At 40.5% G+C, this 21,815-nt stretch overlaps 1 protein-coding gene across 2 annotated transcripts; it reads right to left on the reverse strand.

Annotated features, from left to right (window-relative positions):
* Positions 1-23: 23 nt before the first annotated feature.
* Positions 24-21,204, reverse strand: rnf19a (ring finger protein 19A, RBR E3 ubiquitin protein ligase). Of its 2 annotated transcripts, none has more exons than XM_044033389.1 (10): positions 21,145-21,204; positions 10,379-11,352; positions 7,385-7,593; positions 7,130-7,274; positions 6,152-6,314; positions 4,222-4,336; positions 3,870-4,031; positions 3,423-3,636; positions 3,174-3,317; positions 24-2,806 (listed from the first exon to the last, which is right to left on the reverse strand). In XM_044033389.1, the coding sequence occupies exons 2-10, from the start codon at positions 11,068-11,070 to the stop codon at positions 2,017-2,019; spliced, it is 2,634 nt and encodes an 877-aa protein (XP_043889324.1). In that variant the 5' UTR covers positions 11,071-11,352; positions 21,145-21,204; the 3' UTR covers positions 24-2,016. The 2 variants fall into 2 exon arrangements, with proteins under 2 accessions (XP_043889324.1, XP_043889325.1); XM_044033390.1 differs by lacking the exon at positions 21,145-21,204 and adding an exon at positions 20,024-20,092.
* Positions 21,205-21,815: the final 611 nt, after the last annotated feature.

Here is a 21,815-nt window from a genome sequence, read left to right on the forward strand (position 1 = left end):
AACTGAGAATGAAATCTCATATATACAGCGTATTGTATACATCTTTTTTTATTTTGCTGATATGCATTTACACGCATTTAGTAAAGCAAATTACCAAACAAATATACAAATACCTTATGCCATTCTGCACAAATTACAAATTATATCTGGCACTAGTGTTCAAATTAGGATCAAGAACAGGGAGTTATGCTGAATAATGAGAAACAGAACCAGGCTTGGAATAACAAAACAGAACATATTAAGTCAATGCAAGGAGAACTGCAGCATGTAGACTCTTACACCAAACCAAATTAAGTGTCCATTCAGTAACAGACCTGGGTGAGAATGCCATTCAAGACAATTTGACCTGCCTGGAAGAGGTTCACCTGAGCAGACTCAGAGACTTCAGCAAAGCTGACCACTGATGAGTAAAAATGGGCTTCAGGTAACACTCCACCAGAAAGAGCTGAAAACAACAACAACAACAACAACAACAACAGAAAACCGGGATTAACAGAAAAATCAATAGGGAAGGTAAACCCAAAACAAACCTAAGAGATCCCTATTAACCTTTTGCATTGCAGAACAGCAATGTAATAAGAAATACAGTTAACAGTGCAGGTGCCTTTGGCCATTGTGCGGCCTCAGTTATTTGCGTAGCATTAGTGAAAGCGTGTATGACACAGCAGGTCTGCATCAAGTGTGTTATCCTGGGTTTTGTCTTCATTCACTGCCTTGATGTAAAAGCTTACGCACTGTGAATACATCTGACAAGTCAAAGGTACAAGATTTAACAAGAGCCTGAGTGCTGTCTTTGGTAGGCAATTGAAAAAGTCTTCATTTACCAATGTCTACCACAATGTTATGTATGTAAAAGAGCACACACCCTAACACAGCCCAAGATTCTGTAACCTATAGTTTGCTGCTGTTTGGGAGTCTTGAAGACACAGTGGAGAGAGTGAGACAAACAACACAAACAGCTTGTTAAAAGGCACCATGAGTCAACAAAGAAAGTTATCAAAGCTCTCTCTTACTCAGTGAGGTGAGAAGATCAGTCCAAGTAACCTTTGACGTTAACCTAAGACAGTTCCATTACACAATTTCACAGAATTGACCAACCCATTGGTTAATGTTCTTATAATGACTCTCAGCATTATCTTGACAACTGTGGCCTTCTAGAGACCCTTTTTCTTTAAAATAAAAACAAAAAACAACCCCTCAAACCCACATACTGTACATACTAATCGAAAGCTTTCCACAGAATGAAGCCTGAGCTTCCAGAGTTATCTTAGCACTAAAAGCACATACAATGGGTTTAGGCTACAGGTCAACACCCAGGACACCAGGCTGCTAAGAACCATTTCCCACAATGGAACTATAGCGGTCAGTTCATCCATATAAACATAACAGTGGTTGTGTTACAAGTCAGTTTTAGTGCTAAAATGCTTCACAATGTCACACTGAGGCTTTGTAATTATACATTAGATGTTTGATTCAACATCAAGAGGCGAAAACAAAAACCAAGGAGAACACAAAGGCTCCTCTGTGTCCAACACATTTTGAGGAAAAAAAAAGAAAAGGGAAAGCATTAATCAAATTGCCTGGTCCCTGTTTGAGTTAACTTCTAGAAAGCATTAAGATTCTTGTGAGGTGTTGCATCTCCATTACAGAGCCAGAATCAGATTTGCAAAACTGGCACAGTGGTTTTATTCCTACTCTGATTTAAATGACAGATGGGTGCACTGCTATGAGTGGCTCGAGAGTGAACTGCGCGTTACACACCGAGAATCACCAGAATTCACAACCATCTCACAACACCTCTGAGATGGCTGCACTTTGGTAACCTTTTAATACTCCCAACTAGCCTTGACAGTCAGTGGACACAATCCTGTTTTCCATGAAGAGCATACATCTCAATATAACATGTTCCCTTTACAAGGGAGTAACAGAAAATACAGGCTGAAATGTAAGCTGATTGTTAACGTAGTGGAGGAAAGGATGTTGATTAAACTGTGCAGCACTTAAGGTATTTAGATTTCAGATGTCAGTTTGTATACAGGAGTTCTTGGTCTGCTGCTGAGTTTGGGATGGATGTTGGTGGTGGTTATTGTTGTTGGTTTCTTTAAGCTGCTCTCCGGTGTTGTCATCCAGCTCAGCGGGACACACCAGGTTGACATTCTCCTCTGTGATGAAGCAGAGGGGCGAGAGCTCTGCGCTGTGGCTCAGGGAGGAGGTGGGGGAGTGGGGAGTGATCACAGTTCCGTGCGCCTGGGATGAGGACGACAGAGGTGAAGAACTGGGGCACGTCTCCAGACGGTCATTCTCCACCTCAGGTAATGGGCTGACAGTGACAAAGCGTGTGTGGTAGTCACCTGTGCCAGAGCCATGGCTACAGGATGTCTTCATGCTTTCCAGATCAGAGCAGCTGAACTCAGAGAAATGGCTACAGTGGGACTCGGCCACAGAGGGCAGACTGCCACTTAGCGAAGGAGAGTCGAACTCGGAGGAGTTGGTGCTGCGCTGCTCTAGCAGCTGAGCGTCCATGTCCTCCCGTGTCTCATTGATCTTGGTGCCTCCGCAGGCTTTCTTGCGTAGCTTGCCTTTGCTCTTTTTGCCCCCAGAGCCAGAAGTGGAGCAGCAGGAGGGCTCTTTGGCCCACTTGGTGGAGGTTCCTTTACCTTCCGAGGAGGTGCAGCCATTAGCAGAGCAGGTCCAGCCGCAGCGGCCAACATGACTACCGTCATCTACACTGCTACTGCCACTGTGGTGCCGTAATTTGCAAGGTTTGGATTCAATGTCAACCTGGACCTCAACACTGTTCCCATCTCTGGAACAGCAAGAGACAAATAAGTAATACACAAAAGTAATACATGTGCACTATGTAGGTTTGCAAGAGTGAACATAGTAGAATGTATACCACGAACAGATAATGGATGTTGGTCATTCTCAACTGATATTTTATAATCAAACATAAACAATTGAATCACACACTAGAGTGTTCACTCTGAGGCAGAGCAAGTACAAATTTGTCTGTCATTAAAAATGCTCTCTCCTTTCAACCTCACCATGTCAGGGTAGAAATACCAACCATAATGAAAGTGGACAGCACTGGATATTAATAAATAAACATTTTTCTTACATGAGTCTTGATATGTTTAAGTGCCTTTTCTAGATAAACAGAAAATAATGCTCACCTGTCAAGGGGTATGTAGGCGTTAAGAATGGATCCAGCCATTGCTTTGGTGCTAGCATTGTCGCTGATTGTACCCAGGCTGACGGTGCCAGACTCACCACTGAGACTGCAGCGCTCCTTCTGCACATCAGCCTGCACCTCCAGCCTGACAAAAGGTCAAGTTGGGAGTTTAGACAATGTAAAAAACCCCACACAAAATCAAAGATTTCAAACATTTAAAAGTCCCTGATGTGCATTTCTGTTAAAGCACCTGTTTAGGTAGTTGACCATGGCACTGCCAGAGAGGCTGCCAGTGATGCTGGCTCCAGCCAAGGCCATGGTGGAGGCCGTCTCACTCAGGTTGTCCCTGATGGCCCCAAGACGGTCCATATGGCTGCCACTGGCACTCAGGCTGCCCGTCAACCCCCCAACACTGCCCTCACCTATACTTGGGTTGTTCCTTGTGTCTACCACTGATGTCGTGTCTACAAAGAGATACAGTCATCAATGAAAACAGAGAAAAATAAAAATGCAAATACTGTGTAGAAACCTAAGTGGTCTTTTATTTATTCATTTGGTGAAACTGTGATGTACCTGTAACATTCTGGACTGTTTTCTTCAAACAGTTTAAATTATAAATAAGTGGGAAAGAAGCAAACAGTCCGCTAACTAGAACAGGAACACAAAAAGTTGGGAATGCAGTGGTGCTAAAGCCTACCTGTGGCAGCTGCTCCAGTGCCAACATTCATGTCATTTTCGTCATCGAACTCTATGCGAACTCCTTTGCCGTTCCCAGCCGAGACGCCACAGCCTCCGCTTCGGCACAGAGAGATGGGCACCACGCCATAGACGTACGCAAGCATGATGGGAACACCAATGCCTTAGGGGGTGTAAAAGAGAGGCAGGGACGGGTTAGACCACAGAACAGAGGCTGATGCACAGTATTCATAACAGGCTGAACCTCCTTTCAAATGTCCCATCCTCTCGAGCAACTCATGAGAAAACTGACTTTTAAAGCAAACATTTACATGATGTAAACAAACACTAACAAGACTAGAGCAGAGACTGACCGACAGTGACAGCAGCTACCACTGGAGACACAATGACGGAGAGTGTCACACCACCAGCGATCACTAGGTTCCTCTTGTGGTTGGAGATATCTTTGCCCTCGTAGCGGTTGTGGATCTGACAGCAAAAAGGCAATGCTTAGTTTACTTCTCACAACAAACATTCAAACAAACAGTGGCCTAAGAGGTTCATGCTTTTAGGAAAGCATTAAAGATGTCTGTGTAGAGTCTCATTCACCAGGGTCATAATTATCCAAAAGCCACTGAATCAGTAGCAACTAGACTTGTACATTTCATTGTGTTAGTGATGGTTAGATTATACCCATTGGTTTATTGTTACACAGACTACTGCCTCCAGATTGTTCCTGTTTGGATCTGGCATCAGAAAATAAGCTGATCTCTGTTGCTGCCCCACAGCCAACCAAAGTAGTTTCTTCCACACTCTCTCTCTCTCATGTCAGTAATGTCTATTCTGTTGGTAAAAATATATTACATTTGGTTTAGTAGAACATGTTTTAGAGGGATCTTCTTAATGTAGAAACCAATTACTATAATTATTGGTCGTGTGATTATAATACTTTAGGTTCCTGTGTTTTATGGCGGTGAATAACGGCCATATTTTCATAGTTCCATTTTTTTAACATTATTTCTGCAATTATGGCCACAATGTGTGCCGTGAAGTCACCGTGACCTTGAACTTAAATTGTTGACCACGTCAATCATTTAATAATAATGATTATCTTAAATCATATAGAGAAAAATAATGGAAACTTCCCAAAAAGATGATGCATAATAAAAACTATTATAACAATACATAAATTCCAGAATAACTTTCATGTGCATCTTTGGCCATGTTGGAATATGCATCACCCTACACCAGACTAAATGTATAAGAGACGAAGCATATTATCTACCATGAAACAGAAGGGAATATACTTTGACCATACAGCCAGACATGGCCCTGGTTTTGGTGTATGAAGATTCATGACCATGACTGAACAGTGACATTTAGTCAGTGCAAGAGGAATGCTGATGATTCATGTTCAGATGTTTCACGAGTCATGTGATCACTGCTGAATGTGGTCGAGTTTAGTCAGGGAAAGAGGTCTGTTGGCTCCTCCTTATTCTTGGCAATTTAAAAGGGGAATTCTGGGCTCAGAATTTTATTCTGAGTCATAACACAGACTACAATAAACACAAATGTGTTTGTATGTTGTGTGTAAACACAACATACAAACACATTTGTATCATGATAAGTGTGATATGTGTCAATATTTTGCTTTAGAGGAATGTGGTGTAAGAAAGTTGAGCTTCACAAAAAGGGAACACAAATGTGAAACCTTATTCTTACTAATAATCCACATAGCTCAGAACAGTTTAAGCAGCATTGTCATCTTTTGGCTAAATGAGCCTGCAGCAGAGCAGCCATTTTAACATTTAACACAGTTCATGAAAGTCAGGGCAGTGTAAGAGTGAATCAGCATATACCCTGAAACAGGGGAATCTAAATGGAACACCGGCATCATTGATTTGATTATTTACACGTGATGTTTATCCACTGTGACCTGTGTCAAAATGGCTGCTGTACAAAGGACCCATACCTGTCCATTGCTGCCATTAGCATTCCCCTTCCACCTCCCTAGGTCACTGCATGAACGCATTTGGTAAGGGGGGGGGGATTTTTCAAACAGCTGAACTTTACGAGCCAAAATTATCTTTTGTGGAGCTCTGACTTGTGGATAAAATGTTGTGGGATACTAGTTTCGCCTTGATTTACTGTCAGACCTCTGAGACTGAAATACCTATGTCACTGAGCAAAAACTCTACATCAATGATAGCTGTCAAAATACAGAACTATTCGACACTTACTTTATAAGTATTTCTCTGACAGTAGCTAACAGTGTTACAACAGTATATCTCAAATGCAACTCACCTTCCTCCCCACATATACAGGGATGCCAATAATCATTGCGGGAATAGCTATACCGGCGATGAGTGCAATGCCGACTGGGGCACCCACAAGTGTTCCCAGTTGCCACAGGATCTTCTTCTTCCTGCTCCATGGCTTCTTCCCCCAGAAGGTACAGCCTGATGGACTGAAATAGGCAGATGAGGGGAAATTAAGCAAAAGACTGCAATTTTCAGTTGTCCATAACGTTGTGTGAATACTGCAGTTGTTTTTAGCTTGTACATTCCTCGTCACACTACGAGACAAATGTCAGCTCCACACTAGAACAACTGCAGGGAGGAGATTACAGGGATTTGGGACCTTACAGAAACTTGCATGATTTTACATAACAATAATAGGTGTTGTGTGTGTTTGCTGAGAAATGCAAAAAAAAACTATGGATGAAGTAATGGCTGAGAAGACGGAATCAACTTGGCCCGTTCAAGTTATGGTTCATAACTAAAGTACCAACATCAATTTTGGGGTCAACTCGCTCTCATTGGTTATTGCGGGGTTCTGCTGACACCCCAATTGCTGTTCAGTTGTAAATATCAAACATGTTCAATACATAATATTTAAAATCGAGAAGACTCTGATGCATCCCATGACGTTAAAGTCATGTGTATCTTAATTTAACCGTGCAGATCAAAACCATATGAAGTAGAACTTGGTGGAGAGATTCTTTATTTTGGTATTTTGGGCACTACTCAAACACTGCATCAACCCACTGTGGCAACACACACATATATCATAACGTTATATGTGGTAAATTGACACCAATTAAAATGTGAAGTGAAGAGTTAATAATTAATTAAAAAGTGAAGTGAAGAGAGACAACATATTTTTGATTTGAACATAAAATAAGGAAGGATATTGTGTGCTCATCTGTCCACATGATAAACTGTGTCATAGCATATGTGTGCATATTATTCCCACTATGTGTATGTGTGTGGACATACTGACCTCAGGTAGTGCAGGTCTGAGATTTCCTTCATACAAAGCCAACAGAATTCACAGCCACAGACAGCACAGGTCATGTGGTTACAGCTTCCGTCATTCATCTTGATGATGTAAGCAGCACAACGTGGACATGGCTTGATGTCATCAGCTGCAAGAAAGAATGAGTGATCATAATGTTGCTTCAACTGACTGGCCTCTGTATAATGCCACTGCTATCAGCAAATGAAGTCTGGTCAGAAACACAGTCGGCGAGCTAACCTGCAGCTCCGCTTTCTTGGCTGTAGCTGAGAGAGGACGATCGGACAGTCCTCAGGCGAAGGCTCTGGGCTCTCTGCTGCCGTGCTGCATCACAGGTTTGGTTCGGATGCCACAGCTGCTTACAGTGATAACAGAATTCCGTACCACAGCCTTCTCTGCCACATGTGATCTTAGGACAACTGGCACATCCAAAGGCTATCACTGCATATCTAGTAGAGCACAAACAAAAAGATACAAACACAATACTTCATCAACGGTATATCATCTGTTATCAGTGATTGTATATGGTTTGCTTCACTTTATCACAAGATAAGACAAGATACGATAAAGGTGTTGTTACCACAGGTCTAAAATTATTGGCCAAAAAAGACAGTATCTTTGCCATTTGGTTTAGCTCCTTCTTCACAAAAGCCAAACCATTTTTAGTTTCCATTTGTTCTCAGTTTACGGTGATGCCTTTTGCATGCTTAGAAGCTTAAGCTGCTTTAAGACATGCACCAAACTCTGGAAATTGTCTAGGGGCAATGTCAAAGTGAAAACAAAGCAGGCGAAACCCCCAGAGAATTCACAGCAAGTCAATGGTCATCCTGTAGTCTGCAGTTTATTCTGCAGTTGTGAATGTGTCTCACTCAGACAATCTCCTAAAGCATTTGTCAGATGTAAACATCTGGACCCAAAAGATCATGTTTCAAAAAATCAAATGTCAATTAGAAACCACATGATTTAGACCAAAGTTATTCTAAAGTCTTCTGGTATCAACTTCAAATATTTGCAAGCTGTTTATTCTATAAAAATATCAAACATTACACCTTTTATTGTCTTCTAACTGCACGTGACAATCATGATCATGTAATCACTTCTGCAGTAAAGCTTTGGTTAAATGAATTAGTTCAAGATAAATAATAACCTTTAGATTGCTGAGGCACAGTGAAGTCAAACTTCAATCTCTGTCCTTGGGTGTAATGATACCCACTAAATCACCCTGGGCTAATCAACGGTGTTTGTTAAAGCCAATCTACGGCTAGAACAGAAAACAAAGCAAAGCTTGTATTCAGTTATTAACACAGTGTCCCCTTCTCTATTGTTTACCATTTGAGCTCTAAGATTCCTTAGCAGGACTACAGTGTTCTCAGGCTGTAGACTGTGCAGAAACCATGCTAGCTGTTAGATAGTGAGATTCTAAAATGATAACTACGTTGGCTGCTTTTTATTCTGGCCTAATGATCAATCAAAAGGTTATGAGTATGAGTACGTCTGACATGATGTTAATGCTATGTCTATCATCAATCACTCTGCAGACAACAGCATTTACTTGAGATTGTATCATCTTAAAAAGTGGAGGAGAAAAGTTTAAACTACAGCTGTAAGCAGTCTGAAGAGAACAAAATTTCCCTGCCAAACAAAACCACCCACAACAGTATGAAACTCTCTACTGACAAAATTCCCTTTCAAGAACTAGATCAGTTTTTACAGTAGACTCAATCACCACTGAAGTACCAGATCAGTTTAGTTAACAGCAATTTTGGCATCACCACAATACAGAAAACAAGTGCTGAAATCCCCCAACATGTATTGTGCTATTTTTGTGCACTACTTTACACGACATTATATTTCCTCCAACCAGCTTGAGCTCGAGACAAAAGCATTTAGCCCTTAAATTTGTACAATGCTGGTACTTTAGTTCTTATGTACAAATCCCAACTCCATTATCTCTCTCTCTTTATTTGGGCTCATAAACCCCCCCAAAATAAATTAAGTTAGTGGAGGCAGCAAATGTATCAGCTATATAACCAATACCAGTAGTGTATTCTATTCACTAAAGCTAGATTAAAATTACTGCAGCAGTTGATGGATGTTCTGAGAAAATCTAGACAGCCATGTATATTAATAATTACTAAAATAATTACTAGGAGGGAAAAACAGTACTAAGCAGTAAAAACAACATATATTACATATTACAAAAAATACTTTTCAGAGATGCACACTTGTTGTCTCGACTCTGGCAAACATGAAGTAAATTATATTAAAACACTGCAAAGAACTACAAAGGCTACGACTGACCACCACAATACATAATGTGTCTATCAGAGAGGAAATAGCTCTTTAATCTCTATACAACCTGGGAATGCTTAAGTTTGCGACTGTCAAGTTCTTTTTTTCTGTCCTAGACATTTTCAACCACTCATTCGGTGCTTGTCAGGACCTGTTCAGGCTATTAACATTTGTCAAAAGTCAGCAGGCCCCTATTCTACAAAGATAAAAAATGAACTGCTTTAAGTACATCAGTTCAGACATTTCAATGCATCTGCAAAGGTTTCTCCAGTGACCACTTGTGTGTTTCTGTTTAAAGGGAGGAATATGGAGAAGAGCCACAGTTTTCAGTAAATGAATGTTGTGGTCAACAAAAGTTAAACTGAAGAAAATTGCAAATTGGCAAACATTCTGGACTACACATCATCCTTTCCAGTTTGAGTAGTTTGATACTATTTATAATACTGTGAGAAAGTCTTAGATTTGTTGTTTTTTAAGCTATGCTATAATGAAAATACACTGTAACTATTCCTTTATCACTTTATTGGAACACATCCAGAAAACATGAAAAAAAAAAAGAGCTTCTCCATATTAAGTCAAATATTTAGCGTGACCTACCCTTACACTTGAACATTAACACAATCCTGGCTCTCTTGAACCTAAAATAGTAACCCAAATTAAAATTACTCGTAAAACTGGGTTTGTCTAACTATTTCATGTCGAGAAGTATCTGCTGTGAATAAGGTCTATGATGCCAGGTTTATTCAAGACATGCTTGAGCATTACATGTTGTATGAGTCATTGACAGCCTGCTAAAATATATAAGACCAACGTTCAGTCCAATAATTCCAATCCAATGCCAATGATCATGGAATTTGACAGACATGGAAACCACAAAGCTGGTGGTATCCTGAGTTTTGCACAGTACTGTTTTTGCCGTTTGTATTTAAATTTACAGCTTACCCGCAGTCTGGCGCAGGACACCAGCGGCAGTCGGGGTCAGCCACCAGCCACCTCCTTAGCATGAACTCCTCATATTTCTCCATCAGTGCCCGGTCACTCAAGATCATGCGAATGTCATGGGGGTTGAAGCGCTCCGAGCACTCTGGACAGCTGATGTTGACACGTGACTCTGAGATCTCAATTCGCAGGTACTGGCGCAGGCAGTCGATGCAGGAGCGGTGGTGACATGTCATGATGTCAGGGAAGTTCTCTCTGGAGTGGCGCAGAAGGCACAGCGGGCACTCCAGCAGCTCAGGCCCTACCTCTCCTCCAGCCTTGGAGAAGGACGAGGAGGAAGGTCCTGAGGCAGATGATGTGGTGGCAGCAGAAGTAGCTCCAGTCCCAGCCACAGAAAGGAAGGCAGAATTTTTGTCATTACACATTTCAGAGTGGATGCTCTCAATGCTGGCAATGCCATCCACCCCTCCCAGATTTCCAGGTCCAGGTTGCTGGAGGTCTCTGGACCTTTGGCGTACTGATTTGGGTTCCCGTCCTTGCCGTCTGAAAAGAGAAGTAAGGGAGAAGCGCCTCTTCTTAGGGGCCTTTTTTACAGAGGGTAGTGAGATGGAGGAGGCAGTGGATTGTAGGTCCCGATCAGAGCCCATGACCCCACCACTGCCACCACCCAGCTGCTGGTGCTTCTGCAGGCTCATCTCTCCAAAGGGAGGGGAAATGTGTGCCAGTGGGGAGCCAGGATTAGGTAACCTGTCCCTCACATGTGCAGATAGGTCTGGGAGAAGGATGGGGATTGGGGAAGGGGTAAGGTGGTGGATGAGGGAGGGGGAAGAGGGGCCAGGGTGGGGAGATAGGGCTCCAGAGGGCCCGTCTGTGTTTAAGACATGATGGCTTCTCCTAATCAACCTCGTGGTCACATCTAATAGCCGGATTTTGGCGAAGGGGTGGGCTCTCTTGATGTAAAACTGAAGCAACAGAACCTGGAGAGAGGAAGAGAAGAAGTTTTGAAAAAGATAAGAAAATAGGAGAAAAGGAGGAGATGGAGAAAGAGAGAAAATTATGATGTTAATATATTTTATATATAATTAAACAATTCATTCACAATGATAAAGCACTGAAAATTAAAAACCAGTCATTTTGATACATGGGCATTTTCATTGTTGACGCTGAAAGCTTTGCATTTCTTTTCAAACCCAAACCAAGACAATAAATCAAAACTCAAAACTCACTCATCAAAGAAAAAGGGCCATTATTCTGTTTGATACATGGTATAACCTTCTCTTAATGACAGGAACAGGCAAATAAGAGAATATGAGAAAATACCCTTTTAAGCAGCAGGCAGTCAATAGCTGCACCATAGCTGCACCATAGCTGACTTTATAATGGCCAGTCAATCAGCCACTCTTGAGGATATGGATGTGTGCGCCCAACCCACCACCCCTCCATATGGTTTCATCAGTCACCCAACATGGTGGAACAAAGATCAACTAATAATGTACAGCAGTGGTGTAAATCAACCTTAATTGTAAAACGCTGCACAATTTATTAAGCCTCATTTCATTTGGATAAACAACTGCAGAGGAGCAATGATTATATGACAAAAAAAATTAAATAAATTAAGAGCTTTGTCTCTGAAATACCACCACGTCAGTATCAGAGCTGAGAGGGTGTTGGTTTGCATTAGTGATTAGAGTGCCTGTCACACATGGGTGAGATGAGAGGACAGAGTCAACAACCTTCAACAGTGTTGACGCAAAGTTATGGTGATCTGATCTGGTGGTAAGATCAACGGCAAGGCCAGAGCTCAGACTGTCCTCTGCTGATAATGACAAAAGATAAAGCACTGCAATGTCAGAGCTAGGGTTTGTCAGGAAAGACTGGTTTTTGATTCACCAGCAATTCAGGCAAAGAAAACTGATATGTTTGCAAAGACAGATGAAGGCCCTGTTCAGACGAGGCATTAACATCCATCCTGTGAGATCTATACTGCTCTAAGTATATAGGCGTACATCATTTCTGTTACCAAAGTCCAAATTGTGTGTTTATCCTGTCTGAATGACTGTACAGATGGGTCTGCCACTCACAAAAACGGAGCACTTTTGAGCCCCAAAACTGAAAAAAACCTAATGGCTCTGGGTTGGTTTGAAAAATCAAGGCTTTGTGTTTTAAGGTGTATTCACACAAGCCTTGTTTAGTCCAGTTGAACCAAAACCTGGAGCATTTAGGCCCCTGGTGCAGTTTGATTAATTTGGTGTGGTGTGAACTAAGTCTGGGACCTTCGATGCCAACGTAGGAAGCTGACTCTGGTGACGTCCATTTAAAAGCGGTAGTCTCAGACGTCCCAAGTGAACTCTAGAGCACTTCATCACTGGTATGAACTCTATACCAGATGAGAGAACCAGGAAGAGACTTGCTGACAGACAGGACAGGGAACTGCACATCCATGGGAAGTCCCAACTCTCCAGTGCCTCTAATGTGTTTAATTAGAAATGTGCTTTCTACTTTTAACTGCCTTTCTTTCACTTTCTAGTTAGTGCTGTTACCACCATAGGCTGAATTAATTATGTGTGACGAACCACATAAAACAGTGAATATCAGAGATCATATGCAGGTATAAATTTCTATACTTCGGTCAATAAATATTCCTGAAAAGAATAAACTTGAGAGTAAGGCTGCTGACAGTGGCTGACAAGGGTGCACCATTTATTGAAAGCACCGTTTGTAACTGCAATGTACTGTGTGTGATTTAACGTCTGTGTTTAACACAACCACCCCATGATGAGGAAGGAGGTGGAAAAAGAATGTGTTATTTTAGGATGGTGTTGCTACCGAGTGTGTATGCAAGTTTTAGGTTACACCTTTGCAACAAACCACACACTGGCAACACATGTAACAATCATAAACCGAAACAGACTCACACAAACTACAGAGACCAACAGTGCACACAACCAGATGTGCGTTGATGTTGGTAGGTACGCACCCTCCGTCTCTGGCGTATTCAAATCTAAAAGGACACGTCAAACTCACTGTCCATTCTACCGTGGCAGCCTGTTGAACATGACACAAGGTGAACTAACTGGTGAGGTGTCTGAACTGACAGCGTATTACGATGCCTCATTTTGATGCACTAAAATAAAACACAATACATTAATATATCTGGTAATTATACCCATAACATACCATACAAGCATCAAACAGAAGTTTAACACTACAATTTATCAAGAAAGAATGATTTCATTGGGGACACGTTGAATGTCCCATACTCACCGCCTGTGGGTCACGGGACTAACTACACTGCAGACCTTTGAACATCAGTGCATGTGCATACTTTATAAAAGTTTACTGCAACTGCAATAAAACAATATCTCTGCAGATATTTTCCATTGCACTCCACTGAAAAGATTAAAAGCGGCTCGCAGGCCTGATTGCAACCGTTCTGCAGCTGCAACCAAACCGCTGAAAGGACTAGCACCACACGACTGTCTCTCTGAAGCACATGCTTGTTTGTACCCGCTATTTTTCTCTTCTTTCATGTAACATGTAATGTAACAGAATGTAAATGACGACAGAATGAAGACAATGGTAAACAAGTTTTAGAACAGAGCAAACAAGCAACAAACAAGTATTACAACAGAATTCAGTAAAAAGAGATGATCTTCAGCAACACAACCTGATCAATTGATTAAGGGAATCAGAGTCCTGTATTCAGCTTAGACAGCACAATATAGTTAGGATTGTTAAGTCACAGTTGTGTCACCTGGAAAGGAATATCAATTTATCTTTAAAAAATTAATGGTTTTAGCAAATGGAAAAGCCAAAAAATTGCACATTTAAGTAGTTATGGAAATTTTAGAATAAATGTTTCCAATAAAAATCAAAATCAGAGACTTGGTTTTGGTTTTCTCATTAAACACAAACACAGATATGTGGAAATGTCACAAATAATGAGTAGAACATAAAAACATAAAGAAAATTGCAGTGAATGACAAACAGCAAACTGAGAAAGCAGACAGAAAGATGAGAGCGGCTTGATGTACCAGACCCGTCCTTGGGGACAGAGTTCATTAGGCATTCCAGAGAGAGACCACATCCAGTACTGACCTTAGCTGACACACTGCAGCCTGGGGGAGTACAACTATCATTCAACAAAAACTGAGAACCACTCAACTTTTAAATGCCACACAGACTTTCTGTTGCAGATTCATAGCTCATGATGTCACCCTAAAATACATGGGGAGAATTATTCAAGAACAATACAGAACCATTTGTAATTATCTGATTGTCTGTAATGACCTGTCTTCCAGTATGATCAGGTCTTCATGACAAAAAAACTTAGCCAACATAACCAAGCGAAAAGAGAACTTGGCCTGTGATTGAAGGGTTGCTGGTTTGAGTCAATGCCAGGTCAAGGGTTGGAGTACCCTTGAGAAAGGTACCCAATCCCCATTGCTCAATGTTAATCGGACACTCTAAATTGACCACAGCCACATGTAGGCTTTGTGCCAGCCCTAAACATAGATAAATGGGAGGTAGCGTCAGGAAGGGCATCCAGCTCTGCCAATCTCTGCCAAATCAAATATGCGAATCACCATCCGCTGTGGTGAAACTGTGGAGAAGCCGTAAGATTAAACAAATGTATGGAAGAAGGCTATCCTGAAACTGAGCTTTAGTGTTCATCTGGCTGATGAGAACCGATCAATTTGTTAACACCAGCAAGGAGAGGAGTGTGACTGGTCAGTCCACTCAGTTAATCATTAAATGAGGGATTCTACTTGATCTAATGTTAATCAACAGAGACTCACTAGTCAGGTAGTCTTACAAGACTGGAGCAAAGGAAAAAGCTAAATAAAACAAAGCAAGTTCTTTCATCATGCAATTGCAGTGGTAAATTGTGAAATTCGACACCCTACTACATTTCACACAGCTGTAACACTTATGGAAGAGGCAAAAATAAAACACAAGGATAAAGACAGAAAAGGGAGACAGATATGCCACTATAGGGACAAATGAAGGCCCAAAAGACCTAAGGAAGCACTGGAAGGTGGACAGGTGCATAGACAGGGAGACAGTGGCGAATCTGGCGATGACAGGTACACTGACAAACAGTGAAACATGCAGCAGCTGAGCTGTTGTAGCCAGCCAGTCCAAGTCGTATTAGCTGCATTCCAGACCAGCCTCCTGTGTAATGTTGCCTTTATGTTCATTCTTGGGCTTCTATGGGGCTAGGGAGTGGGGACAGCCAGCCACTACACTATGACCAGGCACAGGAAAACCTTGCTAGGCAATTTGAGCAGCTACAGACTCATTTGGAATTACTTTGGTACATCTTTTAATTATGTCATCTGTTCAAATAAAATATCCTTATTTCTAGTACGCCAGTGTGTTTTCTACAAACTAGGTTTTTTGTTATTGTTAGGACTGAGAGACCACTGGTGGCATAAATTACATACTATGCATTCAACTGCATATTTAAAATGAGTATAGCACCTATAGAAAACAAAATCATTGTGTTTTGAATCAGACCCATTCAAAGAGCAAAGGATTAAAAGCAGTGCCAACAACAACCACAAGTTATGTATTAACAGGGAAGACTGTTTACAAAAATGTGCAAAAAAGGCAAGGCAGGTTGTCAGGGGGAAGAAAAGGAAAAGTTTCCAACCCCAACAAAGCCAGTATAGTCTTCCAGACTTCCCCTCCTTCCTGCCTTGCTGCATTCAAGAGGAGAGGAAATGAGGTAAGCTTCCTGGAATTTCTGCTCAGCTGAGAGAACTAGAAGCTCAGGAAGAGGGTGTGAAAAATAATTAAATTAACTGGTTAATTGGGAATATGTGATACAATTCCCCTTCAATGCTGAAGAAAGAGACTATGTTATTTGTATATAAAAAAAAGTCATACATGACAACATGACACCATTAGTCATGAGCCCAGTTTATAAGCATATGTTCACTGGTAGAAACTTTGCTCCAGCATTGATACGAAGGTAGCAAATCTTTCAGTATCTGAGCCAGAGGCAGGCACTAGAAATGCTACTAACCACCTTTATAATGCCCTATACTCAAAACAAACATTATCTCTCTACAGCAATGTAATGCCTGGACCATAGTGAATGCATGAACAGTGCATGGTGGCAATATTGCCACGCCGCAGTGGCTCATGCACCTCTGTTGTTGACTCATGGAGTGTGTCTGCTAAGACATTAAGATAGGATAGGGGGTAGAAAGACACACAGAAAAGGACCTGGGCTCGGCTCTAACTTGGGTCACTGCAGAGATCCTCGGCCAACAGGGTGCCAGCTCTACCAAGCCAGCTGAATTTGGCACACCAATCATGTTCTTAACATCTTAAACATACAGTATACAAACATGTCTTCCAGAAGGCTGTCCACCTTCCAACATCCTCACTTCAATATACTTAATCTTTAATTACAGTTTCCTCAATAGTTTTTTTTCAGAAATGTAGAAATGGAGTAACCAGACACAGGAACAGTTCAGACCAAATCTAAATTCTTCTCTAAATGGGTCGAGATCAATGTCTTTGATCCTTGTGTCAATTTGGCCCATTATCAAAGTGGATCTGAATGAACCAGAGTGTACGCTTCAATAATGTGAATTACTACAGTAGAAAACATCAGCTCATACAGATTTTGTGCAAAGCCTAAACAAATGAATGCAAAAAAAATACGAGGATTTTAGCAATTTAGCAGTTAATCTGCTCAAATTGACATCATTCATCAAAATATCAAAAATATATAAATAAACAAACATTGAGGGCTGTCTTGTATAAGAAAAGCTCTACATTCAGTGCCCATGTTATTCAATCATACTGTCCACAACAGACACTCGGCTGATCTGCCAGATATCACTGCATGGTTTCTTTTCACCCTCTGTTTTCTGCATGGCTGGCCTAAAAACAGATTCAAATCTGTTAATGCTGTGCACGACACATTACAATTAAAATACATAGATTGTGATAAATTATAGATGTGTGTACCTCATGATTTGCTCCTCTTGAATGTGATGATTATAACCACAATTGAAAATATGAAAAGATTTGTTGTTTTTTTAGGTTAGGTTAGGTTATGATTCAAATGTACACACACCTCTGGGTGCAACCCAAGACTGATGCTGCCTAGATCAAATTTATCATTAAAGTTCAATGTAATTAGGGCTGAAACAATTACTTGATTAATTAACTACTAAAGTATTTGTCAACTATTTGATAATCGTGAAAACAGGTTCCTCTGATTTTTCAGCTTCTTAAATGTGAATATTTTCTCGTTTCTTTGCTCCATATAACAAAGAAATCATTAAAACTAACTAATTTTGGTTTGTGGACAATAACATTTGAGAATGTGATCATTTCCAGGTTTGAGGAACACACATCAACATTTTCTGGCATTTTATGGAACAAACGGTTACCCGATTCATCAAGAAAATGATTGATACATTTAAACCATCCTTGGCACGCATAACAAAAAGTGCCTGATCATCGATTATGCACACAAGCATTGTTGTAATCAATGACAGCACATCATGCGTTAGCCATTCCATGCCACCTAACCTTGCAGCTGTGTTTACTATAGAGCAAGAGAGGGAGGTCACAGACAGGTTCTTCTGACAAACACACACACAAAGAGCACAGGTTGCTATATTGGCCCGATGACCTATCTTTAAAATCAGGTCTGGAAAACATGCCATTAAGCCAAGAGAGAGACTTTCGGAGGTGGAGTGGCTCAGTGGTTAAGACCGGTACCCTGTGTGTGAAAGACATCATGGTCGCAAGTTCGACTCCACCCCTGGCTGATTGTACTCAATTCCATTGTAAGTCGCTTTGGATAAAAGCGTCTGCTAAATGACATGTAATGTAATGTAATGTTTTGGCACCCAAACACTGATGGCTCTGGGGGGTTACCTTTAGCATTAAAGGCATAGTGTATTCAGTCTCCTTTGAATAAGTGAATGTGGAGTCTATGATAGAAATATGTGCAGTGGATTACAAGGTTATATATAAACACACAACAGAATTACAGTTTCTGACTATTTCCAAAAGGTAAAAAAAAAACAAGTTAATGGTACATGCCTCGCAACTTTCCACAAGCCTTTTTGTGTCAAGGGTGGGGCAGAAAGAAAATGAATGACCAACACCCATGTTGCAAAATCCTTAACATTTCCTGATATACTCCATCGGCAACTGAATGATGGCAGTACAACTGCAGTGCATGTCAAAAGCACAGCCGACGTACATCTGCACATCATTAAGATTGCAACATGGTCAAGTGAGAATCCAAATTGTAGGGGAGGTAATTATTTAGTGAAGGTAAAATGGGTCAAAATATACGTTTTCAAATAATGCATTGAGTTAAAGTGATTCCCCCGTCTGTATACCATACTGTCCATGTGTAAGAGAACAACATTTTCAATGAAAATAAAAAGACAACCTTGCATTCTTCATAAAACCATGGTAACATATGGTAATATAATCAGCCCAATTAACATGAAGTGTTCTTACAATAATAGCAGAGACAGCAATAACACGAGCATAGCCAATTATGACCAACCAAAGCACACAAAGAACTTGTGTAATAATAATAATAATGTATAATAATACACAAAAAACTGACATAATATATTATCCATTATAACATAATAATAATTATCCATAATTATTGTTATTATTATTATTATTGTTAAAACACAGACACCACAGAAAGACAACTTTAGTGTCATACACATTGACTTGCTTGTAAAAACAAGCCTAGCTAAAGATTTGGCTTAGTTGATTCATGAGCAAAGTTGCCAACTAAGTATTATATTTCATCAGACAGAGGGAGAAACTGTCAAACACATCAGCCAAAAAAATGACATCATATATTATGATTTTTTTCTATTATTAAACTTTAAATCATATACATACATTAAACCTGGTTAACCTGTGTCTAGTGAACTATAAATCCATGTTTATATAACTTATTGAATTTTAAAGTGAGCATGCTCATCTTGGATTGGCTGTGTGATTATACCCAACACTGTTTTTTTTAAACACAAAACCTAAAAATGTACATTCAGAATGTAGTTGTACACAAGGCATTTCTCGGAAATACCTATAAATACCCCAAAACGAAATTTAAGTAGACATCAAAATGTAACAAAACCGTCTGAAATCACAACTTTTCTCTCTTGCTGTTTTATGGTGTCATGGCAGTCATTTACAAACCAGCCCTGCTGTCCCAACTTGAACACACTGTCCTTAACTACAGCACGGATAGTTACAGAGCTTTCTGCCTTAATTTCGTTATTTAATTTAACAGATTTTGGTCTGGTAAGTTAGGCTATCTGTAGGTAATCATCTCTTGTGATGTAAAAAGTTGTGATAGTGCCAAGGGTTACGTCTTAACACTGCTTCTACTGCAATAATGTGAGACTGATGTGATAGCTAGGTTAGCTTCACGTTTAATTGTGTTTAATGTCAAGTCACGTCACATCACACACTGTCGGTACCTGCTCCATGTAGCGATATCGGGGCAAATGACGTTAGCAAATGTGGGCAAAAGTCAGTTTACCTAATTGAAGATAGCCAGAATATCCGCTAACGACTACACAGCCAGCGTTAGCAGCTGGCTAGCAATGTTAGCCTGAAACGACGAGAACGTACCGTCTGTTGCTGGTGACACTTGTTCCGAAGACGGCAACAATGTAGAAAGGAAACGTTCTGTGTTCCAAGAGCGATTTAGAGTTCGGGTATCGCTTGTGAATTCCGTCCACTCTGTTACTAACACTTCTTTCCCTCTGACTTAGGTCCCACCTATCTGTTCCGTTTCGATACAACAGCTACTCGCTGTTGTTCAATGTTCTCGTTGTATCTCAGAAATTCAAATCGTATCGCGAGATTTAGACCATTTGGAAGAGCACATTATTCACATCACACATTATTCAAAATGACAGTCTTCACATTCACTATCCACAATTGTCACGTCGGATATCTATAACTTAAATCTTCCTGCAACTAATTTATGCCACAATTACAGTTTGAGCCATTTACAAAGTATTTTCTTGATATCTTTAATTATCCCTGAAATTGTGACTAGACAAAATTAAATTGTAGATATCTCAACCTGGAAGTTTAGTCATAATGTATTTGCAAATATCTGCCCCCCAAAAACGTATAATACTCATTAATTGAAAAAGTGGTGTCAAGAATAAGGTTGTGGTCATCTAAAATGTTAATTTTGACTAGGAAGCAGTGAATTAATGATGATGAATTGTAAAAGGACTTGATACCCATTTCTCAATTTTAGACAAAAAGTGTATTAAATTAAAAACAATGCAGGGTGTAAAATAATGAAATTGTTTAAATTTATGTGAAATGACAATAAGTGACTCTTTATTCAGAAACAGTGTTGCTTTGATCATTTTGAGAGGAAGATGCATTTATTCACTTGTTTTAAGGTAAAAACCTGTTGATAGATATCCAACATGCTTCAAGTCTAGTCCTGTATTTAATCTATATGGGGTGTGTGTAAATGCATGGCTATGGTTTACATCATAGAGCATATTATTACAATGTGTCTTAGAGAGGCTTTTGAGTGGGTCAATACAATAGTATTACTCAAGTCGTATTTCTAACTAGAGAAAGCACTCAGAGAGGCCGTGCAGTTAGCTGTACTGATTCATACAAACAAATTGAACCAGTGTCAAACATTTAAGCACTGGAAATTGAAATTGTTTGGCTGACATCAGCTTAATCAGATTTTCAGACTCTTTTACTTGCTTCACCTTCTCAGTGTAGCTCCATAGCTCTCTGGTGATGTCCCAACCTGAACTGGAGATCACCCTTATCCTGCAACAGAATTAAGTTCAAAAAGTGAGCACAACTGGACTTCCAAACCAAACTCTCTCTCATTTTGAGGATGAATGACTTAACTTATCAGAGGCTGAACTTTTGCTGTGATATTCCCAGGTTCCAGTCCCATGATATCATTTACTCCCCCTTTAAATATCAGATTCTATGCATCCAAACAGCAGAGACATAAAACATTCAGCAGTCAGGATGTTGAGTCAGCCATAATATAAAAACAAAGTTCCAAAAGTAGTGCTGCTGAAATGTGTCCTGCCTCTTCCTTTTGAAGGTGTTCAGTTCCTCAGTTCACTGTGCACAGTAACCATCTGAGTGACACTGACACCATGTGGACAAGTCGGTGTTTTCCCTAAGACTGTCATGCTTTGTGTTGCAACCTGACCCGACCAACACACTAACAGTTAATTTGGCAGCCGTTTGAGTTTAAATACCCAGGGGTCCAACATCCAAAGCAATGGACAGTGCACAGGAGAAGTGAGGAAGACAGAACAGGTAGGGTGGCGTGTCAGGGGTGATGGGTGACAGAAGGATAGGAACAAAAGTGAAAGTCGACAAGGCCATATGAGACCTGCTATGGTGCCTTGCTTAG

This window comes from Solea senegalensis, linkage group LG9 (assembly GCF_019176455.1).
Source record: "Solea senegalensis isolate Sse05_10M linkage group LG9, IFAPA_SoseM_1, whole genome shotgun sequence".
NCBI lineage: Eukaryota > Metazoa > Chordata > Actinopteri > Pleuronectiformes > Soleidae > Solea > Solea senegalensis.